At 62.0% G+C, this 27,803-nt stretch overlaps 1 protein-coding gene across 6 annotated transcripts; it reads left to right on the top strand.

Annotated features, from left to right (window-relative positions):
- Nucleotides 1-807: 807 nt before the first annotated feature.
- SH2B2 (SH2B adaptor protein 2) lies at nucleotides 808-25,339 on the top strand. Of its 6 annotated transcripts, none has more exons than XM_053894163.1 (10): nucleotides 924-940; nucleotides 11,304-11,443; nucleotides 13,582-14,342; nucleotides 17,362-17,463; nucleotides 19,178-19,269; nucleotides 20,564-20,655; nucleotides 20,737-20,901; nucleotides 21,391-21,599; nucleotides 24,105-24,276; nucleotides 24,819-25,339. In XM_053894163.1, exons 3-10 carry the CDS (start codon nucleotides 13,611-13,613, stop codon nucleotides 25,160-25,162), a joined length of 1,908 nt encoding a protein of 635 aa, XP_053750138.1. In that variant the 5' UTR covers nucleotides 924-940; nucleotides 11,304-11,443; nucleotides 13,582-13,610; the 3' UTR covers nucleotides 25,163-25,339. The 6 variants fall into 6 exon arrangements, with proteins under 6 accessions (XP_053750142.1, XP_053750136.1, XP_053750138.1 ...); XM_053894162.1 differs by lacking the exon at nucleotides 924-940 and adding an exon at nucleotides 2,714-2,768; XM_053894167.1 differs by lacking the exon at nucleotides 11,304-11,443 and having other exon boundaries at nucleotides 808-940.
- Nucleotides 25,340-27,803: the final 2,464 nt, after the last annotated feature.

Here is a 27,803-nt window from a genome sequence, read left to right as displayed (position 1 = left end):
CCAGACCTTCCAGCTGCTCTGCTCGTTTCAGGCATGGCCCCCCAGGACGTGGGATGTCTCTTCCTTTTCCCATCCCTCAGGAATTCCGTGAGTGGGTCCAGACCTTTGCGGGGACCAAAATCCACAAAGTCTGAGTTCTCTTGAGCAGATAAGCGACCCAATCAAGAAGAGACATATATCTCTTTTTAAAAAACCCAAAACTATCTGTCAGGCTGCATTTGGATGTGTGACGCGTGATGCATGTGTGATGTCAGCTTCTGGGGAATCCTTTTCTGTGTGCCCTGGAGCCATGCACTCTCTGCCACTTTCCCTGGGGCCCCTGCTGGCCAGGTACTGCAGAGCCCATGCCCACCAAGCCTCCTGAGGACCAGCTTTGCATGGGGATCCCCTGAGCCACAGGTCCGCCCCAGCCCAGCTCTATTCATATGGGTCCCTTCCCACCCAGACCGAGGGGCCTCCTTTTGGTTTGTGAAGGCCCCGCTGGCCAGCTGGCCTCAAAGCTGGCTCCACACCCAGCTACCGCCCCACGGCCCACCAGGCCAGAGTCCCCTGTACCATCCGTGTCTCCATTTTAGTCCTGGACACTAGAGTGCAGGACCCTGGGGTCCCACCCTCAGCACCTGCCCCATCAGACCTTCCTCCAAGGCCCCAGAGGCTCCTGCCCTCAGGGGCCCCAGATGATGAACCTGTCCTCCCTGACTCTCATTCCTGTCCCCACGACAGAGCTGCTCTTGGCCAATCACCAACACCCCCCACCCTCCTTCCACTGTTTCCCACTGGTTCCTCTTATGGGTCAGAGTCACCAAGCAGCCGGCTCCTCCTCGCTTCCTCCTCCCTGGAGATCAGAGCAATTGTCCTGCCCAGGGCTCCAAGTCCCAGGACCCTCCCTGGCCGATGACAGCCCATCAACAGAGCTCAGCTCACTACTTGGAGGAACCAGGTTAGTCCATGGGGGCCAGGCCCTCCCATCTCCCAGAAGGGTGGAGGGGGACCATAGCCAGGCCACCCACACACACTATGAAGCAGCTGTGCCGGCTTCATTCATAGACCTCCTGGTCGCCAGCCAGGAGTACAGGCCTCTGCGCAGCTCCAATCGATAGCTGGTCCACGTCTAAGCTTTCATTAAGTGTCTGTTAGCCAGGTCCTGCTGAGGGGGCAGCTGGTCTGGGTGTGGAAGGGAAGAGACCAGGTACCAGGACCTCAGATGAGATCTGACTTACTTCAGCACCCCTGAAGAGGGCAGTCCAGGGCTGGGGGGCAGAAGGTAAGGGCTCCAGGCCAGTCTCCACCTTGACCAGCCCAATGCTCCTCTCTAGGCCCCACCCTTCCCATCCACAAGATTGGGATAAAAACCTTTCCTTGCCTGTCCCGCTTCCTTGGAAATCAGAGATGTGAAATGGCTTTGAGAAAGGTTAGAGGGCTCTGTACAAAGATCAGAGGTCATTATGGGTGGAAAAGGACAACAGATGGAGGCACTCTCGGCTAGTAGGGAGACCATGCCGACCACAGAACTGCCAGAGGTGGGGCTGCGGAAGGTTTAGTAAGGGCAGGGAGAACTGATCTAACCACCCCTGCAGGGGTGGAGGGCTTGGCACAGGAGAGGAGGGGAGAAGGAGTTCCAGCACCCTCCTCTCCCCGGGAGCAAGCAATAGGTCTGATCTCTGAGCTGCCCTCCCACTCCCCCTGGACCCCTGCTAGCCTCTTGGAGGCCCCAGCTTGTGAGGGGTCAGTCCATAACTGCTCCGCAAAGACCAGCAGGAGTCTGTTTTCTTAGCCAGAGTGGTCTTGGCCCTAATCTCTGCCTTGGGCTTTGGGGGCTGCAGAACCCAGCAGGGGTGAAAAAGCCAGAGCTGTGTTCCACCCTCATCAGCCCCATTTGACCTCTGAAGATCTCTCCGGGAGCCCTCAGTCTCCCCATCACTGTGAAGGTGCATAGATGGGCCCCTGCTTGGGTCTTCCCCGCCCTCTAGCCCTTGGGCTATTTCCGGCAAGGGGAGGGCGGAGAAGAGAGGGCGTGGTGCTCGCCCTGGGGATTTATGAGAACCAGACGTCGACTTCCCCTGTTGCGACATCTGGGCCTCCTCGAGGCTCCCATTGTTCCCGAGGCGGAGGGGTCCAAGACGGCGGCGGCCCCCGCTGGAGGCCCATCTCCAAGGGGCGCCTACGCCCCCATACACCCCACTATTCAGGCCACCCACCCGGACCCCACCCGCCGCGCTCGCGGGGCACGCTTCCGCGAGGGGGAGACTTTCGCCCCAAAACAGGCGGCTGCCGGCCAGTTCCTAAGTCCCTGAGCCCCAGCACTCTGTCGCCGCCGCCGCAGCAGCCCCACGGAGGCTGACACCAGCAGCGGGCGAGGTTCAGGCTCCGCTAAGGGCTGGGGGCGCGCCGGGGGCGGGGCCGACGCGGCCCGAGGCGGGCGGGGGGCGGGGCCCGCGCCGGGGGCGGGGCCGAGGAGGCGCGCGCCGCGCGGGCGGGGGGCGGAGGGGGAGCGGGCGGGGCGCGCGCGGCGCGGGGCTGAGCTCGCAGCGCGCGGGGCTCGGCCGCCGGGACCGCCGAGCCGGGGCCGCGCAGGGCCCGCGAGGAGCGCACGAGCCTTCGAGGTTGCGGACGAGGGAAGGAGGAGCCGCAGCCGACGCCGGCGCCCACCGGGAGAGAGCCCGAACCCGCCGCGGGCCATGAGCCGCCGGGCCCCGAGAGCCGGGCCGCGGTCGGGGCAGCGCTCCGCCGGCGCCCCGGCCCGCCCGGTCGCAGCTGCGCGCCTGTAGGTACGGCCTGCTTGTCCTCAGTTCCCTCGTCCATTTCCCCAGACCCGGTCCGTCCCTGAGGGCGTGCGTGTGTGTGCGCACGGCTGCCCGGGGAAGCGCGGCCGCACGCGCCCTGGTCCGCGCGTGTCGTCTTTGTGTGCGCGGGTGGGAGGGAGCGCGACGGAGGAGATGCGTCCCCAGCGGGGACCCACTAGCCGATCCCCTCCCGGGCTGGGCGGGAGGGGCCGAGCCGCCTCCGGAGCAGCTGCGCCCCCGCCCCCTCCTAGGGCCCAGGCCGAGTGGTGGGGCGAGCTCAGCGGGCCCCCTGGAGGAGGGGTCTCTGGCCCGGGAGCGTCGCAAGGGAGACCGAGACTCTTCCCTTGGCTGCGAGGGCGGGGGGCGGGCCCACCTGGAAGGAGGGTACGAGCCCCGAGAGGACCCTATCCAGTCCACAGTCACCGGGCCGGCACGCCCTCCATTGGGCCCAGGCCATCTTTCTCACGGTCCCCAGTTCGGCCCGCCCACCCCGGGAGCTCTCAGACCGCCCTCGATAGTGGGGAGGACCGTGGAGGGTGCCCGAGAGGCCGGCTCCTTTAAGAAGGGGCGGGTTCATGCCCTCCATTCAGGCCCTTCGGCCTCAACCATTGATGAACCTACTGGCCGCGCGGGGCCGGGAACCGCGCCAAGGCCAGGCAGAGGCTGGGACCCGGCCCGGCCCCCATCAGCCCACGAAGTGAGGTCCTCAGAGGGAGAAGGCTACAGTGACGGGGGTCCGTTAGGAACCGCGCAAGGCCGATCCGGCTGCCAGCCTCAGGAGTAACTGAACATGGATAAGCCAGAATCTGTGTTCACACCGACTTGGTGCAGGGGAGAACCTCAGGGGTGGGAGTCAAACCTGGGTTGACCCCTACTTCTGCACTTTGAGCCTCCATTATCTACCTTGTAAAATGGAGACTGTGCCGCCTATCTCCTAGCTGGTGGACCAGTAAGAGTTGTCCGCTTCAACACAGGCCACCGGTCGTGGGGTGAGTGAGGGCAGCAGCAGGAGGGAGGGGAGGTTCCCCTAAGCTGTCTCTACCGGGGACATGATCTGAAATCTCCCCGACTCTGCCCCCACTTTAAACAGATCTCTTCCCTCCTAACCTCCCTGCTCCATCCAGGAGGCCGTTGGTCAGGGGACTGATTAGAACCTTCTAGCTCTAGGAACTTTGGGAGAAGTCTGGCAGTAGGGGCAGTGCTGGGAGGCTGGCGTGAGTCAGGGTGTTCATGGGGGTCTGGAAGGCAGAGTTTCCCACAAACTGTTCCCTTTTACTCCTCTCTCCCCCTAGAGGGCATGAATGAATGATGGTGGGCAAGAGATTCCGAAGCAGGTTAATGGAATGGTTCGAAGTAATTGAGGGTTCATCTGTGCATGCTTTTCCTCTTACCTACTGTGAAAATTGTGTCTAAATTTTCTAAACCCTTCCTACCTACTTAGTGGGTCTCCAAGGAGAATCCATACATACATACCTAAGGGTGGTATTCCACCAAGGCTGAGCATTTGGTTTTGAGTCGATGTGCCAAGCTGAGGGCGTCCTGCTGGTTCTCATGTAGTCTTTACAATAACCCTGTTGGTCTGTTACTATTATTACCACCATTTTACAGAGAAAGAAACAGTTTAAGGGAAGTGAAATGACTCGGCCAGAGTCACTCAACCAACAAGCCAGGCCTCCAAACCACTCGTGTCTGACAAAAGCCTGGCTGTTCCCTCTTGCTCCCTCTTCTATCCTGGGTTGTAGGGAAATGGGGCGTAGGTGTCTTGAGCCTCCCGGCTGCTGTCCACATGGGGTTCTTGGTCCAGTCTTGGAGCCCACCTCCCTTCCTGCTCCTCCTTTGTTCACGTGGCTCCAAGGGCAGGGTCAGCCTTGGAGCCTTGGGGAAGTTTCTCTTCCCTTCTCACCTGGCTAGGTCTGTTTTTATGTCTGCACTCTATCCCAAGGGAGTGTGCCTCCTTGTCTAGAGGAGGTTACAGCCAGCACCTCTTTGGGCAGAGCATCAGTGTGTAGGAGTATAGTATCTTTTGACTCCTCTGGGTGATGCAGGATTTGGGCTCCCTTCTCCAGATACTTCGGACCCTCTATGTATAGGGCCCACCTGGGGGTGCATATAACATCTGCTGGGGGTTCATGGTCTGGTGCTATCGCAGAGGGGCAGGAAAGGGAGGGTGGAGGCGGGGACAGGACAAAGGGGGCGTTCCCAAGGCCTCCATAGGCTCAGTGACCTGGCAGCTACTGGGGCAGAGGAGTGGGAGCAGGCGGGGCAATGCCTGGCTGGATGCTGAGACTCCGAGCAGAGAACAAGCAGGGGTTGGAGGACAAAGATGTAATAGAACTTGGAGGTGGTGAGTTTGAGGCGCCTGGTGATCAGCCAGGCTGGGAGTTCAGGTGCTTGGAGAAAGACCCAAGGAAGCCGTATAAGCATCTACGGTACCCAGAGTATCTCAGAACTGAGGGGAGGTACTGAAGGTCTCAGGAGTCACTGGTATGTGTGTCATGAAAAAGCCAGAAGGCAGACAGGTGGGCTGGGTGGTGGGGGTTGAGAGCGTCTCGCAGGTTTCAGGGGCCAGGCCAGGGAGGTCTGGGAAGGGTATGAATCCGGACCTAGGTGAGATCCATGGCACTGAGAGAGAGGGAGAGACCTTTGAGGCTTAGGCCAAGGCTGGAGAGGGGGTGCCCCCGCTCTGTACTAGTACAGCTGGAGCCATCCCAGCCTGCATTCCACCTAGAGCCTGTCCAGGAACTGTCCAGCACCAGGTGCTGCTGAAGAAAGATGGGCTTCCCTCTAAGCCCCCCAGGCCCCAGCCTAGCTTATTGTCCTGGGCCCTGCTGCCTGCTCTTCTGACTTCTGTTTCCTGCAAGGCCCAGCTCTGGACTCCCCTGCCCTCCACTCTGTCAGAGTGCCGCTTCTCACGGCGGGCATCTCCTCTCGGGAGGCGGGGCCTAGGTCCCCCACGCCCGCCATGAATGCCCTCAAAGGAGAGCTTCCCAGGGACAGGGCCCTGTTGTGAGTAGCACATGCTGCAGACAGGTGCGAACTCTGCTGGACACTCCCTTCTTGCCCATTCTGTGACCCCAGACCCACCAGCATGGCTGCTGACATTAGTGGGAAGCCAGCACACATCCAGTGAACGATAGGCTAGTCACCTCCCTTCCAGCAACTTAATTTCTTCATCTGTGCAATGGGCAAATCCTGTCTTCCTGGCCGGGAAGGTGTGAGGGGAGAAGGGTTTGAGGGGCATCTTGGGTGGCTCAGTTGATTGAAGCCTGACAATCTGACTTGAGCTCAGGTCATGACTTCACGGTTTGTGAGTTTGAGGCCTACGTTTTTTTAAACATTTTTTTAAACGTTTATTTTTGAGAGACAGAGTACGAGTGGAAGAGGGGCAGAGAGAGAAACAGACACAGAATCCAAAGCAGGTTCCAGGCTCTGAGCTGTCAGCACAGGGCCCAGTGTGGGGCTCGAGCCCATAAACCACGAGATCATGACCTGAGCCGAAGTCGGACGCTTCGCCGACTGAGCCACCCAGGCACCCCAAAAATGAATAAACATTTTTTAAAAAAAGAAGAAGAAGAAGGGTTTGAAACAGGGGCATAGCCCAGTTGGATGTGGGTTCTAGGAAAAGACCTTGGCCACACTGTAGAGCCTGGATTTGTTGGGGGTTGGAGGGGTCAGTGGGAAACAGGGAGGCCAGGGAGGAGGCCTCTAGCCATCTGCTCAGAGCAGTGAGAGGAAAAGAGGGAATGGATACAGAGCATTTACTAAGTAGAAGCAGAGGACTTTTGATTTTTAAACCATTTACTTTTTTTTTTAAGATTTTTTTTTTAAGTTTTATTTACTGAGGGAGGGAGGGAGGGAGGGAGGGAGGGAGAGTGTATGCGGGAGAGACAGGGAGGGGAGGAGCAGAGAGAAAGGGAGAATCCCAAACAAGCTCCACATTGTCAGTGCGAAGCCCCACACGGGCCTTGATCCCACGAAATGTGAGATCATGACCTGAGCCGAAACCAAGAGTCAGACACTCAACCGACTGAGCCACCCAGGCGCCCCTTTAAAATTTATTTTCAAGTAATCTCTGCACCAGGTGTGGGGCTCAAACTCACAATCCCAAGGTCAAGAGTTGCATGTTCCACTGACTGAGCCAACCAGGTGCCCACCCCCCCCCCACCCCCAGTTATTTAATCCTGTGATGGCCCTCTGAGCCCTTTAACAGATGAGGAAACTGAGGCCCTAGGAAGCTGTGGAGATGGGATTCAAACCCAGACGCACTGGCTCCCGATCTCAGGCTTTTAACCTTCTCCACTGTCCTGCGTGTCAGATGATCAGATGTGGACGCCCAAGCAGTGGGGCCTCTGTGAGGGGGGCAGCTATGGAAGCCCCAAGGACTAGGGGTCTATGGGTCCCAGAGTTCGCCCAGGGTTGGGGGCATCAGTGGAAGCCCGGGGGCTCAGCAGAGGGTTTTCACCACCCCACAGGGGGAAAGGCCGGGAGTGTATGATAGGCGTGGGGAAACCCTGGGCACAGAGCTACCTCCCAGCGCTGCTCCTCAGCATGGGCCTTGGGCCAGGAAGCAGCCCGTGTGGGAGAGCAGCATGGTTGTTGGTCCCTTCACGGCTGTAGAAACTGATGCTCAGAAAAGCCAGGACCCGGGTGCCTGAGCAGTTAAGCGTCCAACTTGGGCTCAGGTCATGATCTCATGGTTCGTGGGTTCGAGCCCCACGTCAGGCTCTGTGCTGACAGCTCGGAGCTTGGAGCCTGCTTCAGATTCTGTGTCTCCCTCTCTCTCTGCATCTCCCCTGCTCACACTCTGTCTCTGTCTCTCTCAAAAATAAACATTAAAAAAAAATTTTTTAAGAAAAGCCAGGGCCACCTAAGGGAACCCCCCCCCACCGCCACCCACACAGGGCCAGAATCCCAAGGGCTCTTAACCTGCACCTGTCCCTGTCACTAGCCAGAGCGCCCTCCTCCCACACCCACTCTGCAGCAAAGTCCCAGCAAGTTCGAGGTTGTTAAGACCAGAAATCACACCCATTTCTGCCTCTCCAGGGTCGTGGGGTGAGCACGGATATTCTGTGTGGGGAGGGCGGGGAATTCCAGCCGCCGCCTCCCAAGGAGGCCCTGGTTCAGAGCCTGCCCCAAGAAGATGAGGACGCGTTCTGGGGGTGGGTGGGGCGGGGACTAGACTCTAGAGCCAAGGCCCGAGGCCCCAGCAGTGACGCAGAGAATGTGCCCCATGTACTCTGAGCCTCCGTCCGCAGGACAGACTCAGGCAGCCAGTAGGCGGACGGCACCTCTGGCTGAAGGAACAGCCCAGAGGTTGTCTGCATCCTGTGAAGGGAGGGGTGCAGAGGAGGGGCTGGAGGGGACTGTCCCACAGAGGCCAGGAGGTCAGCTGGAAGGAGAGCAGGATGGAGGACAGAAGGAACGTGTGGGGTCGGGGTAGCCGGGTCAGGAAACCCAGAGGAGAAGACAACAGTGGGCATGGTTGAGGCCACGTGAGGCCTTGTCTCCTCTTCTGGTGCTGGGGGGCCCCCGGTAGAGACCACAAGCTTCCCCAGCGTGAGTGGCTCATGGCGGGGGAGGGGAGCACTGCTCACCCGGTGCAAAACCGAGCGCCCTTAGTTCTGACCCTCACCACCCCTTCTGGCGCTTGGCCGTCTGGGTGCTCTCCAAGCACGGAGCTGAGCGAGGGTGCAGGCGAAGGGTCGAGGACCTTGGTGATGAAGGAGCTTGCCCCCAGGACACCTTTGCAGGGTACTGGGTGGCTAGTTTGCGCTGCAGGGCCGCCTTCCCTTCCCTAGGGGCAGACTGCCTTCCGTGATGGTAAAACCCCCAGCTGGGGCTCCCACAAACAAGGCCGTGAGGCCCCTGCAGGTCGTGGGCCAGGCCGGTGCCTCCTGTTCCAGCGGGGCAGAGGTCCTCCGCGAGTTGGATCGATTGGTCGTCAGCCCATTAGCGGGGGTGGCCAGGCTGCCTCATCAATATTTTAAGGCATGACCTGGCCGTGGGGTCCGGAACTGCGTGTGGCAGGGGCTGATGACTGGCCTTTTTTCTATTCCAATTGTGAGTGCTATTTTTACTACCGGAAGGCCAGCCGCCCCCTCTCCCAGGCGGCTAACCGGGTGGGGGTAGGGTCTCCCATCTGGGTTCCTGGCCGCAGGGTTAGGAGAGTCCGTGGCTTGGAAAAGTGACAGGCAGGGACTTGATTAGGCTTCCTCCCTGAAGCCCCCTCCCTTCCCGCTCTGGCCCTGGTGAAATGAGAACGAAAACCAGGAGCCAGACAGGCCGGCTGAGCCTCGGAAACCCCCGGGTGATGGATCAGGGGAGGGTGGTCTACCTGGGTGGGCACCCTTTGTCTCCAGCCCCAGTCCTCAGAGAAGAAGCAACCCCTGCCCGTCCCTGGTCCCAGGGGGGTGACAGTGAGGCCCCAGTCTTCAGTGTCCAAGGGCCGTAACAGTCCCAGGCCTTAGAGGCCACTGCCCCAGCGGCCCATTTTACTGGTGGGGAAGCCTGAGGAGACACAGAGCCTGGCCTGAGACAGAGCCCAGTCCTCCAGTGCCCTCCCGCACCGACTCAGCAGGTCTCTTCTGGCTGTATGGGGCCACAGGAGGAACTGGGACTCTGCCCATGGAAACAAGAGGGCCAAGGACCACAGGGACCATGGGAGCTCGGGGAGGGAGGGCCAGTGTAGGGAGAAGGCTTCCTGGAAGAAGAGGTTTTACACAGTCTAAACACCAAGTAGAATTTGAGTAGTCAGTAGAGTGAGGACAGCTGTTCAGGCAGGAGACTGGCACAGGCCAGGACCAGGGGGCCACTGGAGGAGGGAGAGCCTAGGGCCATCTGGATTCATCCATAAACCTTCCAGGCGAGCCAGACAGTGGGGGCCAGGGTGAGTCCATCCACCCTGCTTCCAGGATCGCTGGGCTCAGCTTTTCCCACGTTGGGGTCTGGTCACCTGCAGAATGGGAGAGGGCCCCATCTCATTCATTGGGTGACACTGGCTGGTCCCTGGAGAGGGCTGGAAAGGCCTCCTGACTGCACCCGAAGTTAGGGAGGACCCCGGCTCTGCCCGTGGCCGCCCATGGACTATAACATTGCAGAGTCCGCCTCCTGTGCTGTCCTTCCAGGAAGGGACACCCCTTACCCCATTTTAAAGTGAAAAAACAGGCTCAGAGGTGGGAGTTGTGGTCGTCACTCACCCAGAGAGCAGTGGGGTCAGGCTTTGAGCCTAGGTCGGCCAAGATCCCTGCACTTGGTCTCATCCCCCGTTTTGGCTCCGAGGGCAGTTCAATTGGGGATAGTACCTCACTGCTCCTGCCAAGGCCGAGGCCTCTTCTGTATGGCTTGCAGCCTTCTCTTTGCAGACAGCCACGTCTGGGCCTCTGTCTCCCTGTCTGTAGCTAGTGTGGGGCTCCCTGCTGGCCCTGCTGTTTGTCACTTACCTCTCCATGCCCAACCCCTGTCCTTTCTATGTAGCCCTGGCTAGACCCGGGGGACACTGAGCCCCATAGGCTCCTGGCCAGCGAGCAGGGGTGGGTGGGGGAGGTCAAGGCAGTCCAGTCTCTGCCTAGGACGTGGCCACAGCCACCATACCCTTGACAGATTCTTCTCTTGAGGTCCACCCCTATCTCCAGTGAGGGCTAGCTGGGACCCACGCTGTGAGAGCCTCCCCTCAGGGCCCCATGCCTCCACTCTGTCCCCTTCAAGCAGCAGGAAGAACAGGGAGGACCAGGGATTGATGTGCAAAGAGGCGCACCGGGACTGATTTCCTCCCTGTGCCCCGTTCCCCTGTGGGGCAAACGGGTGTTCACATTCGGTGCTGGATTCGGTGCTAGCCCTTCCCAGGCTGCTGTGTCATCCACTCTGACCGCCCTGATGGTACAGGGGGAGAAGTAGGGAGCACTCCCACCTGTGGGGAGCACAACCACACGGGGTAAGTGGATGGGCTTGGAACAACAGGAACAGAGCCTCACCGGCTTAGCCGCCGGGCTTTCTCCCCACTCCCACCCCCAAAAACGTACCCCCTCGGCAGGTCAGGCCAAGGCCTTGTCTCTCCACCTTCCCTGGAGGCCTTGCTGGTAGTGGCAGGTGTGTTCCCACCTCCGCCCTCATTCCTGGCATTATGACTCAGGCCTGTCTTCTGCCCCCAAGGAGTGTCTATGCCGGATGGGGGGGGGGGGCAGACGTGGAAACAGACACCTGGAGCACCCTGTCATTGGCACCTTTCCCGAGGGGCATACCGGAGGGGACTGTGGGAGCTTGGAGGAGATCCTCATGCCACATGGGTGGGGGAGGTCAGGGAAGGCTTCCTGGAGGAAGTGCCCCTGGATTAATTATGGGTGCCTCAGCCCCCGTTCTCCCCCAGCCCCTTCCCCTATGTCCCGAAAGTCAGCCTCCGAGTTATTGTTCTTGCCTACAGTGAGGTCACTCTTTGTTCTCCTCCCTCTTCACTGTCATAAAGGCCATCGCAGACCCCACCTCCTCCGGGAAACCCTCCTAACTCCTCGCAACCCTCTTCCGCAGTGCGGGGGCAGCAGTCTCTGAGCAGACCGCTGGTTTGGAAAACTGTCCTCTGTGCTAAGTGCCTCATCAAGTGGCCCGTTTCCTCCCTGGGGCTGCCCTGTGGTTATTGACTGCAGATCGATGGCCGAGGTTGCCCCAAGGTGAGAGGGAATTCCCACAGTGCCCTATGGCCCAGAGGCCCCGCAGATGATCTCACAGAAGTGGGGCAGCTATTTTTACCAGGCGTTTAATTACAGAGTTTGGATCCCAGAGGAGAGATGAGATGATGCTCCCAGGAGCTGTGAGGGAAAGGCCATGCTGGGTAACGTGGGGATCCTGGGAAGACAGGTGAGGGCTTGACCCTCTGTCTCAATTCCCCTAACACCAGGCTGGCCCCCTCAGACAGGGGCTCCCCAAGGCAGGGCAGGACCACATTACCCCATTTATTCTCCACTGGTAATTTTCACCCTGGCCTGGGGTCAGGGGTGGACTACGTACACACAATGAGCTTGCTCTGTGCCCCCACGGGTGATGGCCATCTTGGGGGACAAGGAAGCAAGGCCGCCCAAATGACTGGCCACACCAGTAGGGTGGCGATTCAGAGTGATGAAGGCTGGATGGGCCTGGGAGCAGGAGAAAGCTGGCTGACGAGACAGCTGGGATCCCAGTGTTGGGGCCTCTTCAGGAAAACCAGGTTTGGATGGGAGCTCTGGAGGGAACAGGATTCTAGAAGGTGGGAACACAATAGAGAGTGCAGGCTCCGGGGGTGGAGAGAGACCTGAGAGGGCAGTGCCTTCGGTGCCAGTATGAAAAGTTGGCTCCTACTTTTCTTTTTAAGTTTCTTTATTTTGAGAGAGAGACAAGAACAGAGCATCCAAAGCGGGCTCTGTGTTGCCAGCACAGAGCCCAATGTGGGGCTTGAACTCACAAACCGCGAGATCATGATCTGAGCTGAAGTCTAACGCTTAACTGACCGAGCCACCCAGGCACCCCCAAATCGGCCCTACTTTATCCATACCAGGTGACCCACGAGTCCTGGAGTCAGGGTGAGAATCCCCGGTCGATCACTAACAAGCTGCATGTTCTTGGGCCCCATGCGAGGGCTTAGGCAGTGACAGCTGTGACATGCCCGTGGGCCAACGTAGGGCTCGAACTCACGACCCTGAGATCAAGAGCCGTGTGCTCCTCCAACTGATCCACCGCCATTCATTCAGTGTTTACTGCGCCTCCATGTGCCCGGCACTGGGGACACAGCCACTTAAAATACTGCATTCTCAGGGGAAGGCCGTGGCGGGCAGTTGGGGACAGGACAACACAACCAAGCAGTGGAATCAATGATGTATCAGAGAGGATAAGCATCGTGGAGAGTAGTAAGCAGCCAAAGGGTGTGGAGACACCAGCACTGAGTGGAGCAGGAATCTTCCTTCCTCTCTGTGGAGTGGGGGTTGGGGAAGGCTGTTGGACAAGATGGTATATGAGCAGAAACCTGAAGGAGGTGAGGGGGTGTGGGGGTAAAGAATATTGCAGGCAAGTGCAAGAGAGAATTGCAAGTGCAAAGGCCCTGGGGCTGGACCCAACAGCAGCCAGAGCAGAGTGGCAGGAGATAAGCTCAGTGAGGTAAGTGGAGGCAGATCATGTGAGGCCTGGGTGGTTATGAGAAGGACTTCTACTTTTTCCCTTGAGTGGAATGGGAGCCAATGCAGGATTAGGAGCAAAGGAGGGACCTGATCTGTCTTGTTTTAGGAGTGATGTCTGGGTGGAGAACAGATGGTTCGGGGGGTGAGGTCAGGTTCCGGGGGACCGGTGAAGAGGCTGCTCAAGTACTGGAGGCCAGAGAAAGGGTCACGTGGGCCCCTGGGCGGCAGCCTGGATGATGAGGAGTGGAGGAAAGGTTGGGTTCTTGGCATATTTCAAAGGCAGAGCAGAGCGGATTGCCCTTGACTTCTTCCTGCCCACCTGCCTTCGGAGGCCCTCGGATAGAGGTTAGCTTGGGATGCTAGACAACAGGAAGCTCATAGGGACCCCAAATCAAGGCACCTGGCACCCCAGCCTCTTTCACCAGCCCCAGAAATGACCTTGAGAATGCTCTTTGAAGGGTATGACTGGGGGGAGGGGGCTGCCTCCTGCAGACGCCTCTCTCTCTCTGCTCCGAATGGCCACAGGACGTTGCCCCCTCCCCTGCCCCCACCTCAACACACACACAGCCCCAGGGAGCCCTGGGGGGGGGGGGGGGCGGGGAGAGGGGCCGAGTAGTGAGCGCTGTGGTCACAGGGTCACTCCGCACTCTTGTCGCCCACAGCCGCAGGGGGCTGCGATGGGACGGGAGCCATGAATGGTGCCGCCTCCGGCCCCGCCGCCGCCGCCGCCCCCGCCCCGGTCCCCGACTGGCGGCAGTTCTGTGAGCTGCACGCGCAGGCGGCCGCCGTGGACTTCGCGCACAAGTTCTGCCGCTTCCTGCGGGACAACCCGGCCTACGACACGCCCGACGCCGGCGCCTCCTTCTCGCGCCACTTCGCCGCCAACTTCCTGGACGTCTTCGGCGAGGAGGTGCGCCGCGTGCTGGTGGCCGGGCCGGCGCCTCGGGGGGTGGCCGAGCACCCCGAGGCCATGGAGCCCGAGCCGGCGGGGCCCGCGGCGCTCAAGGCGGCGGCCTATGGCCACTCGCGGAGCTCCGAGGACGTGTCGACGCAGGCGGCCGCCAAGGCCCGCGTCCGCAAGGGCTTCTCGCTGCGCAACATGAGCCTGTGCGTCGTGGACGGCGTGCGCGACATGTGGCACCGGCGCGCCTCCCCGGAGCCCGACGCTAGCGCCGCCCCGCGGGCTGCCGAGCCCCCAGCCGAGCCGCGAGACAAGTGGACACGGCGCCTGCGGCTGTCGCGGACGCTGGCGGCCAAGGTGGAGCTGGTGGACATCCAGCGCGAGGGCGCGCTGCGCTTCATGGTGGCCGACGACGCGGCCGCGGGCCCGGGCGGCACCGCCCAGTGGCAGAAGTGCCGCCTGCTCCTGCGCAGGGCCGTGGCCGGCGAGCGCTTCCGCCTGGAGTTCTTCGTGCCGCCCAAGGTGAGCGCCAGCCCCGACCAGGGGGGCGGCTGCGGGTGCCAGGGGCTGGCTTCCGGGTCACACTGCCTGGCTGCCTGCCCTCCTCCGTCCTTCATCTGGGGCCCCTGGGTGGCTGGAGCCTCCCGGACAGGGTGACAGTGGCACAGAGAGGGTGCCTGAAATGTGTTGGTCCCCAGCGCCGCCCAGCCCCTGCTGGCCGGCCCTTTTCAGGCTTTGAAAGCTGAGCTTCTCGCTGTCACCAGCATTGCTGCTCACCTGAGTGCACCCGGCCCCTCCCCAACTTGGGCCCTCTCCCATGGAGAGCCCCCGGGGGCAGCTATGGGCCTCCTCCAGGGGGCACACCTGCCCTATTTGGAAAGTGGGAATCATTGTAGTAACAGCGGCCCACTTTCCAAGGGCACGCGGCCCTCCCAGGCCTAAGCCGGGTGCGAAGTCTCCTCCCCCGCCAAGACCCCGGCAGGGTGGGCATCGTGGTCCCCAGGTCACAGAACAGAGAACAAAGGAATGCTCAGAGAGGAGGTGTGGCCTGCCCAAGGGCGCACTGCTGGTGGGTGGCAGAGCCGGGCTAATTATACCCACCACCCTGGTGGTCCCTAGAATGAGGGAGCGTGGAGGTGGGAGCCGCATGTGTGCTAGGAGATTCGGAAAGGTGGGAGGTCGTGCTGGAGCAGCAGCTGGCAGCATCCCCAGGAACCACCCAGGCCCTCAGCCCCCACCCCAGGCCTACTCTACTCCCAGGCACCTTTAGTCACCCTGAGCCTCTCGCCTTCTCCATCTCCCGGTCTGTCTCTCCCCACTGCCTCCTGGCCTCTCTCCACTGGAGGTACAGGGCGTGGGCTCCCCGAGGCTCGGTGCCCACGAGCTGCGTGGACTCTGGAGAGGTGACTTCCCAGGGACACGCTTACTCCCTGAAGAGCTTTCTCCTTGAGTCCAAGGACCCCGACTTCCCGAGGGTTTTTTCCCCTGCCAGGCCCCCACCGTTAGGCCCCTGAGAGAAATCACTGACCACTATGCCCAGCTCCACCGCTTGTCAGACCGAGGCCTGGCAAGTGGGGGGTGGGGGGGCTGGGGCTTGCCCAGAGTTGCCCAAAGGGCAGGGGCAGAGGCCCAGGGCTCCAAAGCCTCTGGGCCTGAGTGGCAGTCACAGCTGCCTGGCCATAAATAGCAGTGTCTGCGGCCCTTGGGGGGAGGACGTACAGGAGATGGGGCCTCTCTGTTAGTCTCTCTGGAGCCCACCATTCACCAGTGACAGAGGGCAGAGCTCCTGAAGGGTCACTTTCCCAGCTCTGAGGAAGGCAGACGGGTGGGTTCCTAGCCCCTGATCTGGCCTCAGACCCTCCTTTTTCCAACGAAGTGTTTGTGAATTCAGAAGTGAACCCCATAGAAGGTAGATAATACTATGGTCAGGGCTCAGGTCAGGTCCCCCAAATGTGTTGGCTCCCAGGGTGTGTGAGCCCCACAGGGCATCCCTGCTGACACCCCTTCCCAATGCCTTTTAGTCCTGTTCACCCACCCCTGGGCCAGATCTCCTGCTCCTGGAGGCCTAGCTGCACCCTTGGAGCACAGGAGCACGGAGTCCGCGGCTTAGGGACTTTTTCCTGGGATCCTCAGACTTCCCTCTCACAGCCCCATGAGTCAAGTCTCTGGCCTCCTGCTCCCTCATCCTGCAGGAAGCCTCCTAGACCTCAGGTCCCCCCCACCATAGCCCTTTGCCAGGCCAGCCCTGGGGGCTCCAGGGAGCAGTGGGCCTGGCCCATGCTATTGGGGAGCCATCAGGGAACCTGTACGTGCAGGACTAGATGGTCAACTTCAGCGGGGCAAGCACTGGATACTCTGGGAGCCCTAAGGAGGGGAAGCTCGGGCTGCAGAAGTGTCCACCAGGAGCAGAGCCCCCGGGACGGGCCTCTCCGGAGGCACACGAGCTGAGTGAGCAAAGGCTGGAGGTGCGACACAGCCTGACAGCTCTGGCCAGGGAAGAGGAATGGGGAGGTGTGGCTGGAGCGGGGTCAAAGGCCGCTGGGCCAGGACAGACGCAGTTCAGATGCCAGGCAGGGGAATCCAGCTGAAGCCCCCAGGCCAGGCCTGCCCTGCAGGACCACACGCCCCTGCTCCACTGGCTGGCACGATGGCCTGCCCTGGTCAGCCGAGGCCCTCGGTCCCTGCTCCAAGTCCCGCCAGCCTGCACCCGCTGGATGGCAGCCAGTGCTACCAGGAATTCCCATCAGCCTGCCCACCCAGCGTGTGGCCCTTCCCTTTCCTCCTGAGAAAGTCCCTATTCTGGAGCCCAAGCCCTGCCGGGAAGCCCAGTCTCAAGCCAGCCCGGGAGGACTTTAGGGCCATGGCCAGGAGCTTTGGAGCAGAGTGGGGCGGGGCCAGGCACAGGGTGGCCCTCCCCCGGAGACCTGATGGCTCACCTTGGTTAAACCCCACACTGGTCCCTTTTCCTCCCCCCCGGGGACATGGCCCTGCCCCGCTCCAGGAGCCCTGTTCTAAGTCAGGGACTCCAGAGCCAGGCTCTGGAAAGTCTAGTCTAAAGGGGGAGGAGAGCATTTTTTCCCTAAATGAACTAAGACAGACCAGAAGATCCCTCCCTCCATCACACACAGTCAGGGGGAATATTGTCTGTCAAACGTTCGTTTCAGAGATATTTTTACCTCAGCATGTATGTGCCGGGTCACGATGTCAAATCTATTTCTTACTACGGGTCAAGGTCAAAAATGTGAGAACCACAGATGTGGTGGGTAGAAGGGCTGCAGAAGGGCAGCCTGGGTGGTTTTCCCCTCAGGGCTCAGAGGTGGGAGACTCCGATGTCAGCTCCAGCTGTCTGTGACTTGCCCTGTAACTATGGGGGGAGGTCCCTTGTTTCCTAGAAACCCCCTCAACGTAGCCATCGGTGGAAAATGGAGTTCGGAGCACCTCTGTGCCCAGGGCTGCTCTGACCTCCGAGAGGTGGGAGGGCAGCGAGGGTGTCAGAAGGCCCTGGGTGACTCTCTCACCGCCCCTTCCCCTGGTCTCCCAGGCCTCCAGGCCCAAGGTCAGCATCCCTCTCTCGGCCATCATCGAGGTCCGCACGACCATGCCCCTGGAGATGCCAGAGAAGGACAACACGTTTGTGCTCAAGGTGAGCCCCACCCCCAACCTCACAGATCCTCTGGCTGCCCCAGGCCACCTCTGCTGAGGGCAGCACAGCCTGAGGCCGCTGCCCGGGTGGGGGTGGGGGGGCTGCGGGTGGTGAGGGTAAGGAGCCAACAGCAGGGCACGGGGAGGCGGCCCTGGTGGGGAGGCCCAGGACCCTACCCCGACGTCTAGCACACAGCTAGGACTCGAACCCAGGCCTGGGCTCTAGCACCGTGGGCTCTGGGTGTCACCCACCATCTGCCCCCCCGCCCCATTCCCATTTCCTCCTGACCCCTCGAAGCTCCTCTGAGTTTCACTTCCTCGCCTCCCTTCCCCAACTGGAACCAGCATGTCCCCACCCCGCAGTCTGCAGCAGTTATGCAAATGCCCCTGTCACAGGGCACTGGAGTGTGGGAACCTGCCTGGCCCCACGGAGGGCACAAAGGCATTGAGGGTGGGCGGGAGGGGCACCCCAGTGGGTCTGGGGGCAGCTCGTCCTTTTTCCCAGGCTCCACGGTACCAGGGTGGCCCGCTGGGGTTGCTGAGGACACAGCTCCAGGCTGCCAGCGCTGTGGCCCTGTGCCTCCTCAAAGCACTGGAGGGTGTTTGTGAGGCCAAGTCCCCAAGGAGGCCCGGTTCCACCCACCCAAAGCTACATGAAGCTCCCACCCCCCTCTCTAGGCTCCTCGTCGGGTTTATGTTTTACTTGGCCCTGTTTGTTTAGTCACAAACTCCCTTATTCGTTTAGCAAATGTTTGCCAAGCCCCTACCCTGAGTCACCCCAGGCCAGGGGCCGAGAAGGTAGTCCCTCCCTGCCTGGCATTCTTGTCTGCTGGGCGAGACAGGCCGAGAGCCTCACTCCTCACAGCTGGCTGGCCACTGTGCTTCTGACTGTGCCTGGGAGCCCCGAGGCAGAGGGGCTCCCCTGCCAGCTCCGCTCCGGGCCTCAGTTTCCCCATCTGTCGAGACAGGACTTAAGCCCCACCACCACCACCAGCTCTAAGATGCCGGGAGTCAGCAGCCGCTTTTTAACCGAGACGCACACCCTGCGGGCTGAGAGCTCGGGGCCTTGGCATCCCGGAAACCTGGGGTCAGGTCCCAGCGCTACCACTGAGTGCTGGTGTGAACAAGTCAGCTGACCTCTCTGACCCTCAGTCTTTGCCATCAAATGGGGAAAACATACCGCCCCCCTCACAGGGCTGCTGGGAAGAGGTCCTCAGGTGACGCATGTGCAGAATTGCACTTTGGACCACGGCAGGGGCTTCCTCCTCCTCTCCGCCCCTCCAGGCGCTAAGGTGTGGGAGCCCCTCGACTCGATGTGCTGGGCCAGCTGGCCCTTCATTCACTTAAGGGCTGTGACACTCTTTTACCCCATCTCTGGGGTGCCAGGGTACGTCCCTTCCTTGGCCAGCATGGCTTCCTCAGAGGCTGCGTCCCCAGGGCCCAAGGAACCGTGGTCAGCAGGGCCGGACATCGCCCCGGGTGATCCCCACTGGCAGCCTCTGGAAGGAGGGGCTGCCGAAAGTGTGGCCGAGGCTCCACCCCAGGACCCTGACCTGGGCTTGGGCTGCTACCCGATGGTGACCCCGCTGTCTTCCCTGCTGCCCACACCAGTGAGCCCCCGTGATGGAGGGGCGGGATGAGCCATTTGTCCCGGAGTCTGGAGCCCTTGGCTGAGGGCACTAACAGACCGGGACTCCTGGCTTCCCCCTCCCCAGGTAGAGAATGGAGCCGAATATATCCTGGAGACCATCGACTCACTGCAGAAGCACTCGTGGGTGGCTGACATCCAGGGCTGTGTGGACCCCGGGTGAGTGCCCCAGGTGGCCCTCAGATGGGTAGATGGGGTGGGGGCCTGGCTGGGTAGTACCCTTGGTCCCCCCTACGGGATGAGGTTTCCGGTGAGGGTGGGGGCTGAGCTTGGAAGCTGGGCTTTGCTCATGGCAGTCCTGTCCATGTTGGTGCTGCCGGCCAGGCTCACGTCATTCCCCACCCCCAACAGGCTCCTTGAAGCCTGCTGCACAGGGCCAGGGCCTCGGGACCTGGGAGAAGGTTAGACTGATGCTTATCCCCACTCCAGGGTAGTCTGAGACCACTAGGAGATGGGCAGTGATGGGGAGAGCCCAAAGGGCCAGGGGTGGGGGAACAGAGGCAAGGCCCCGAACCCAGCCCTGGGGCTCGGAGAAGGCGTGCTGGTAGAAGGACTCACCTCTTCTGAAACTTAAAGGAAGAGCTGGCCTGAGCCAGGCAGAGGGGACTGCTCAGCCAAAGGTGTGAGGTGTGTGAGCGCCTGGGACTTGCGGGGAATGTCGAGGCCTCCGGGTTGCTGGAAGTAGAGTTGATGAGGGCAACTTTGATGAGAGCCTGGGAAGTTGGGGGCAGCGGGGAGCCATGGCTAGTCATAGGCAGAGGGCAGCTACGGTCAGCTGTGTGGGGAGGAGCAGCAGGGAGGCTGGCTGCATGATCCAGGAGAGACTCTGAGGCCAGGAGTAGGAGGGGCAGGCTGGCCAACCCCGGAGCACTTGGCAGCAGCTTGTCTGGCTAATGGGGTGAGCCAGGCCGGGGGGGAGGGGCTGCTGCTTTCTAATTAACAGCTTCATTTGAAGAAGCACAATTAAAGGCCTGAGTGCCTCCCAGGCCCCCGGATCCCCAAAGTGGCTGTAATCCCTCCCTTGCCACCGTCCCAGCCATCTGGTCTGCAAACTCTTCCCCCAGCCCCTGTGAAGGTGACCCTCACTTTGCAGCATTTTCAAGCTGGCAGGGTCCCAGATGCCTCATGTCACGGACAGGGAGACAAAGGCTGGGGCAGGGAAGGGAGCCGCCCGGGGCCCCGCCTACCACCGTGCCCTGCCATCGTCTGACGGACACCCCCTGGGGTCCCAGGAGGAAGACTGCACCCACTTGGCGAGCCGTCCATATGGCCTAGTCATGTACATGGTGGCCAGACAGTGAGCTGATGGTGTGACAGAGGGACGTGGAGGCAGAGGGACCCAGGCCAGCAGGAGAGGGCTGCCGTTGTCAGCCGGGGCATGGCTCCCTGAGCAGCCGGTGGCTGGGGTCCGAGTCCCGTGGCAGGACACGGTTGTGCTTTCCTGCCTTCACAGGGACAGCGAGGAAGACGCCGAGCTGTCCTGTGCCCGGGGGGGCTGTCTGGCCAGCCGAGTAGCCTCCTGCAGCTGTGAGCTTCTGACTGACGGTAGGTGGGGGCCGAGCTGGCGGGGTAGCGGAGGGCAGGGCCGGAGGGGGTGGGTGTTCCCGGATGGCCACTTCTCTCCAGCAGGGGACCTGCCCCGGCCCCCAGAGACAACGGCAGCCGTGGTGACAGCTCCACACAGCCGAGCTCGAGATGGCGTTGGGGAGTCCCTGGTCCACGTCCCGCTGGAGACCTTCCTGGAGACCCTGGAATCCCCGGGTGGCAGAGGCAGGGACAGCAGTAACACAGGTGCAGTGGGTGTGGGGTTCTGTCCCCGGCCCTCCTTCCTGAACCCCCACCCCAGGCCGCAGAGGCCCCTGGACTCCCTCTAAGGCCATTCCTGAGCCTCAGAAGTCATGACATTTCACGCCACCGGGTCCAGTGCTCAACAACTCAGTAGGCAAGTCCTACTTGACCCCTCCCACGAGCCCTGGGTTCCGTGGAACATGCTTGTAAAGGGTTGGAACCAGGAGTGGGGGACGAGGAGACTTGACTCGTTCCCAGGTTTGTTGCCGACTTACAGAGTGACTCCAGGATCATTGGTCGCCCTGTGCCTCAGTTTACCTCATATGCTGAACTAGTGGGTTGGGTTGGTGCCCTGCCCTGTTCTAAGATCATTCAAACAGCATTTTATGTGCAAATGCCCAACAAGCTGTTGCATCACCTCTCATTTACTTACCCCCCGCCACCGCCTCCCGTCCACTCCCCCATGCCCCTCACGCTGTCGTCCTCTCCCAGGGGAGGAGGGAGTGGAGGCAGAGCCTGAGGCCGAGCCTGAGCTGGAACTCTCCGACTACCCCTGGTTCCACGGCACGTTGTCACGGGTCAGGGCGGCTCAGCTGGTGCTAGCGGGAGGACCCCGGAGCCACGGCCTCTTCGTGATCCGCCAGAGCGAGACTCGGCCTGGGGAGTACGTGCTGACCTTCAACTTCCAGGGCAAGGCCAAGGCAAGTCAGGGCAGGGGAGGTGGCGCACAGAGGCCGAGTGGCCGGCTGGAAGGGAGGGGTGCTAAGGAGGTGCCAGGAGCAGGCTCCGCGGTACAGGCGGGGCGTGACTGCCCACAGGCATGCCCTCACCCCACCTGTATCCCCCCCCCCCACCCCTCTGAGGGCTGCAGTCAGCCCCAGATGTGGCTTCTTCATTGTCCACATGGGGAAGCCACCCACGTTTTGGCTGAGCCCACAGGAGGCCGGGCCCTTCTGAGAGTTTAAATTTGACCCTGTACCTTGCGGATCGCTTACCACTGAGACTCGTGAGGGTCTCCGCCACATTGGTGCAGAGCAGAGGTCAACCAAGGCCCTCCTGCCCCACCCACCCCCACACGGCTCTCTTCTTCCCTGCTCAGGTCAGTTCCCCAAGCCCTCCCGGGCCCCGGCTCTGAGCCAGACCGGTGGCAGGCCCAGGGTCACAGAACCGCACGCAGGTGGTGTCCTGAAGAGCCAGGCAGGAAAGGAGGAGGAGGAGGACTGGGCCAGAGGGCTGCCATGCAGGGTCTTAGGGCCGGGGGGTGCTCCTGACCCCACCAGCCAGAATAAGGGGTCAGTGACCCGAGGCATGCAGTGAATGGAGAATCCTCGAGGGGAAGACGAGCAGAAGGGAGGTCCAAACAGGGCACAGCAAGGGAGTGGCCGTGCATCCAGATGGGGGGGCTCCTGAGGAAGGGTACTGTGTGCTAATAATGACCTGAAGTGCAAAGGAAAATATGACAGAACGTTGGGGCGGGGAGGGGTGGTTTGTGGCTACAATGTGACCAGAATGGGCAGGAACCCCATCCCACTCCCCCCAACCATCCCAAGTTTCCGATAAGGAAACAGACCCGGCCCCGGCTCCTCCCAGGACACGGTTCCCGTCAGTCCCTGCTGGAGGAGGGGGCACCCCAGGACTCCTGCTCCAGGCCTGCATTGGTAGTCAGTGCCCCAACCCCTGGTTGGCCTGCCACAGGCCCTCCCCTGGCTCCCTGGGCATCTCTCCTCGGTAGCGCCAGCCCCGCCATGAAAGAGACGGCGCCTCCCCGGGGGACACCTCCTTGGAAAGCAGCTGCCCTTCCCAGTTCCTCTGGCAACCAGGCACTTAACGCCCGTCCCTGGCAGCCTGAAGTTTACCTTCCGGGCCAGCACTGCCCCACACAGACTCCCTGGAGGGCCTGGGTCTGACTCCTACCCAAGCCGGAGGCTAGGACCGTGTCCGGCCCCCTGTGGGACATCAGTGGGGGGAGGGAGTTGGGAGGTGGTGAAGCAGAGTGGGAGGCTCCTCTCCTTCCGAGAGCGTGACCCAGCCTTGAACTCACCCCATCTGCTGCCCCATCAGAGCAGGGTGACTGTCCAGCATTTGACGTGTTAGTCGTGGGATAGAGCAGGACCCCCAGCCTGCTGCTTGCACACCTCCTAGGAAGAAAGACCCCTGTCTTCCTAGGCAGCTCTCTCCATCTTCGGGTAATATGTCCCGAAAACTGAGACGCTCTGCCTGGTCCTCTACCCCCAAAGGCCCTGCCCAGACTTGAGGCTATAGTAGGACCCACTATGCTTTTCCTCTCCGGCTGAGCCCCTGCCCTAGGCTGCCATTGATGCTCCCTGGGTTCGCTCACACTGTTCTGGCAACTTCTGGCCCTGCTGAGTGGCAGAACTTCCTCACGGGGCTTCTCTGTCCTTTATGTAGGGGGCCAGGCCTGTTTCCTCTCCTGGGCGTACCCTGAAACCCTCCTGTCGCTGGCTCTCTTGCTACACCCTCCCGCCACCCCCCAGACAACCACCCTTCCTCCTGTCGTATACACATTGAGCAAAATAAGGCTGAGGCCAGAGACCTGTGGCTCACCACTAGAGACCACAGGCCTGTGTCTCCTCTCCCTGAGGCAACTGTCACGTGTGGGCTCCCCTGGAGACCCAGGAGGAACCAGCGCTATCCCTCGTGCTTCGGGGGCTCCTGCGACAGCACAATTGGGAAGCAAGATGTGGTCACTCCTCCCCAGCTGAACTCAGGGTTGTTTCTACCCTCTGGGCTTGGACTCTACAGGAATAACAGGCCGACCGCTCCCTGCTGGGGTGGGAGAATCACACAAATGAGTTCTCTTCCCAGCTGGGTGCCCTGTGACTGTGGGCGAGTCACTCCCTCCCAGTGCCTCAGTTTCCCCATCTCTAACACGGGGGGTGTATCTCCACCCTCGAGGGCTAGTGGAGACGAGAGATGGGGTGTGAAGGGCATGATGTGGGTGCGTCTAGCACAGGGACGAATGCATGGCTCCCTTCAGTCCCAGCCTGGCTCTGTTGCCCTCCTTCCCCACCCTTACTACAGGGGTAACCCCCTAAGAGGGGGCTCACGTGTGCGGTGTCCCCGCTCTGACACAGCCCCACGTGGCCTCTTCGAGACCTCCTGTTCCCAGTGCCCCCCAGAGGCGCTTGCGAAGCCGCTGGCTAGTCCAGGACCCCACCACTGACCACACCCACCTGTGTCCACAGCACCTGCGCCTGTCCTTGAACAGCCACGGGCAGTGCCACGTGCAGCACCTGTGGTTCCAGTCTGTGCTTGACATGCTGCGCCACTTCCACACCCACCCGATCCCACTGGAGTCAGGCGGCTCTGCGGATATCACCCTACGCAGCTACGTGCGGGCCCAGGGCCCCCCACCCGGTAAGGCTCCCCCAGTGGGCCTGTGTAGACAGGTGGGCGGTGGGCAGAGGGAGTCACCCACAGGTGGGCGCGGCACTGCCAGTCCGGGTCGGAGGAGCGCCAGGTCTTGGGCGGTTGGAAGCACTCTGGGCCATGGGGGTTGGGAGGAGACTGGCAGCCCCGGGCCAGGTCCGGAGTGATTCCGGACAGGCGGAAGGAGGTCGCCCAGAGGCGGCGCTGCGGAGGTCCCTAGACGCCTGCACAGGTGGGGCTCGGCGCCGAGCCGCTGAAGGAAGTGTCGTGTCGAGGGGGGTGGTGAGGGTGGCCAGCACGCGCAGGTCTGTGTGTACCTGGGACGTTAGGTACCCGGGGATGGGGGACCGGAGCCGGGAGACCTGAATGCGAGTCCCGGCCCCGGGTGTGATCCCAGGCTACCCGGCACTCCGCGTCCCCGCGTGACACGCCGGGGCTGCGGAGGGCTGGGGGGGTGGGGGGGGGGGGGTCGGGGGGCGGTCGAGGGTGCCCGGGCCGGGCCCTGACGCGCCCGCGCTCTCCCGCCGCAGCCCCGGGGCCCTCGCCCAGCGCCGCGCCCGCGCCCCCCGCCTGCTGGAGCGAGCCGGCGGGCCAGCACTACTTCTCCAGCCTGGCCGCCGCCGCCTGCCCTCCCGCCTCGCCCTCGGAGGCGGGCGGCGCCTCGTCCTCGTCCGCCTCGTCGTCCTCGGCCGCGTCGGCGCCGGCCGCCCCGCGCCCCGCCGAGGGCCCGCTGAGCGCGCGCAGCCGCAGCAACAGCGCCGAGCGCCTCCTGGAGGCGGCGGGGGGCGGCGCGGACGAGCCCCCGGAGGCCGCGGCCGGCGAGGGAGCGCGGGGCCGCACGCGCGCCGTCGAGAACCAGTACTCCTTCTACTAGCCCGGCGCGGCGGCGCCAAGGCCCTGGGGCCCCCCGGACGCGCCGTGCGGCCGCCCCCGTACCCGTCCATCTCTCCGTCCAGCGGCCCCAGCCCGGCGCTGGGTGGGAAAAGCGAAGCTCTTCAGTGAAGACATAAATGTTATTAAAGAGCCTGTTTTAGGGACTGCACACGGCTCTCCTGTCGTCCTTTCTCCTGCCCTGGCCTCGGACACCGCTCCTCTGGGACTGCGGGGAAGGAGGACCGGTACCACACCGGGCATCCCCATCTCCTACACCTTCCCTATCCAGGCCCGCAGTGGCTGGATCCAGCTGGATCCGGCTCTGCCTTAGGGGATCCAGCTCCCAGTCCGGCGAGGAGACGACCCGAAGGAGACACCGTGCACTAGGCCCCACAGCAGGGCTCAGGGAGACGGCCCCGGGGGGGGGGGGGGGGGGGGGGGGGAAGGGATGGGGGAGGGGGCTTTATTGGAATTTTGGGTGAGCTGTGACCTGAGCAGACCCTTGGGGGGAAGAATGAAGGGTGGTGGTTGGGGAAAAAGGAGAAAGGAGGGGTCCTTTGATGCAGGGACTCGGGGAAGATGGTGGGGGCCTTGAATGCCAAGATAAGGAGTAGTCCCTGGCTAAGAGAGAATAAGAGTGTTCTTGGGGGTGACGGGGCAGGTTTCCTCCACATTAGCGCACTGGGAGGCTGAGTCTCCATCTCTGACCTAGGTTCAAACTGGGAAGAGGACTGAAGGCCCTCCCGCCCCCAGCCCCAGCCCATGCTTCCCTGCAGGCGGAGTTCCAGCTGTGGCTCCTGTGTCCCGACCACTGGAGGCACAGCCTGCTCAAGGTCACAGCACCCCAGCCCTCTGGCAATACTCCCTCTGGGGAGGATCTCCTTCCTGCTGAGCCAAAGCACACGCCCCTCCCTCAATCCAAACACCCGGGGCCACAGACTCAAGGTTCCCCTGCCCAGCTGTGTCCTTGCACAGCCTGCAGTGATGTGCCTTTTGGGACCCCTCCCCCCAGACCAGTGATCCTCCTGGGTCTGCTGGTTGCAGCACCCACATGCCCTCCCCCACATGGGGGGCACTGGCACCTGCATGGGGCTCCCGGGGCTTTGCTGCTGCAGCTACCCAATCCTGATTCACAAAATGACCTGGAAGTGACAGCCGTGCTCTGGCTGCCGTCTCGCAGGAGGAGTGCAAGGCCAATGCTCTGGAGAGCAGCCTGTTTCTCGGCCTCCGACGTCTCCATCCATTTGGCCAGGGGCCCTTTGCGCTCTTGCCGCCAGGCCCTGGTGGTTTAGGGTCTGTCCCACCCTGCCTGGAGTAGAGATCTGGGGTGAGGCTCAAGCTGGGCAGAGGCCCAGGAGCTGGTGAGAGCTCTGTTTGGCTGCCTTCTGCCTCTCAGTCATCTGGAGTCCCAGAACATTCCTCCCTCCAGCAAGATGCTGAGCCCCAGACAGCACCCCAAGCCTGGGGCTCCATCCTTGTTCCCTGAGGGGACTGCCCCTTGGAAGTGTTCAGAGTGGCCTCAGGGCGGGGTTAAGACGTGAGCCCAAAGTGTGTGGGCCTTCAGGCCCTCCCCGCCCTCCCCTCCTGGCACAGGGGGCCACCCTGGAGTGCCCCCAAGCAGGAATCTGGATGTGGAAGTAGGGCAAAAGGAATGAAGCCCGTCACCTTTGCTGAACTGGGGGCACGTGAGGAAGTGCAGAAGGGTCTGCGCCCACCTCCCACTGGCAAGTCAGGCGCTGCTCCTGAGGTGTTCCCAGGGTAAAGTGAATTTGGGGGAGAATAGCAGAGAATGGGGACCACCCTGGGTTCTCCAAGAGGCACGAAGGGCCAGCAGCAGGAGGTCAAGTAGAAAGGGGACTCCCCGCAGCGTGGCCCCCAGGGCGATACCCTCAGGCCTGCTACTCAAAATGGTGCTTCCAGAAAGCCCAGACTCTGGGGCCCTGAGGAAACCACCGCCATTGTCCAGTGGCAGCAACATTTCTTGTGGCGGGGTGGGGGACATTTCAGGTGCCCACTCTGTGCCAGATGGGGCCCACAGGGTAGCAGGGCGGGCAGCCAGGCAGGCCCATCGTAGTGTGACGAGCAGTGACAGGGGGCTGTCCCATGCACCGCAACCACATGGCAGATGTGCCCAGGCTGCCTGTTGGGGCACCGGTGGGGCCGGGGGCCCCAGGTGTGAGGGGCAGGGAGGGGGCAGAACAGCCAGGTGAGAGGGTCTTGAATGCCAGGCCAGAACTGAAGGCACTGGGGAGCCAGAGCCAGCTTGAAATGGGAGCAGAGATGGTCAGTTCTGCATTTTAGACAGATCATCCTGTGGCCGGAAGGTCAGGGGCAGGGGGAGGAGGGATTGGAAGGGGCAGAAACGAGGGCAGGGGGCCCGGGAGGGCGAGGAGGTCTGGGGAGGGGCGATGAGCTGTGTCGGGGCAAAGAGGAGGAGGAGAGCTAGGGAAGATCATCCATAGGCTGATGGGAGGGGGAGGGGCGGGGGCGGAGACGGGGTGGGGGGAGGTTGGGGGCAGGGGATCTCAGGCTTGAGGCTTGGGAGGCCAGCTGGACCCACCTGGAGGGTTCCACCTGAGAGGGGCTGTGGAGAACTCAGAATCCACTTGGAGAGAAGGAAGAAATCTCGCCCGAGGCGAGAG

Source organism: Panthera pardus, unplaced genomic scaffold (genome assembly GCF_024362965.1).
Source record: "Panthera pardus isolate Hobbes unplaced genomic scaffold, ASM2436296v1 HiC_scaffold_4, whole genome shotgun sequence".
In the NCBI taxonomy this organism is placed as follows: Eukaryota; Metazoa; Chordata; class Mammalia; order Carnivora; family Felidae; genus Panthera; species Panthera pardus.
The sequence above is the reverse complement of the archived record's forward strand: the minus strand, read 5'-3'. Positions and strand labels throughout refer to the sequence as shown.

Excerpts from the sequence above, each read along its gene's own strand:
- SH2B2 (XM_053894167.1), top strand. The coding sequence starts at position 895 with ATGACAGCCCATCAACAGAGCTCAGCTCACTACTTGGAGGAACCAG. Across the intron at positions 17,464-19,177 it reads ACAACACGTTTGTGCTCAAG|GTAGAGAATGGAGCCGAATA; the intron begins GTGAGCCCCACC and ends CCCCCTCCCCAG. Across the intron at positions 21,600-24,104 it reads ACTTCCAGGGCAAGGCCAAG|CACCTGCGCCTGTCCTTGAA; the intron begins GCAAGTCAGGGC and ends CTGTGTCCACAG.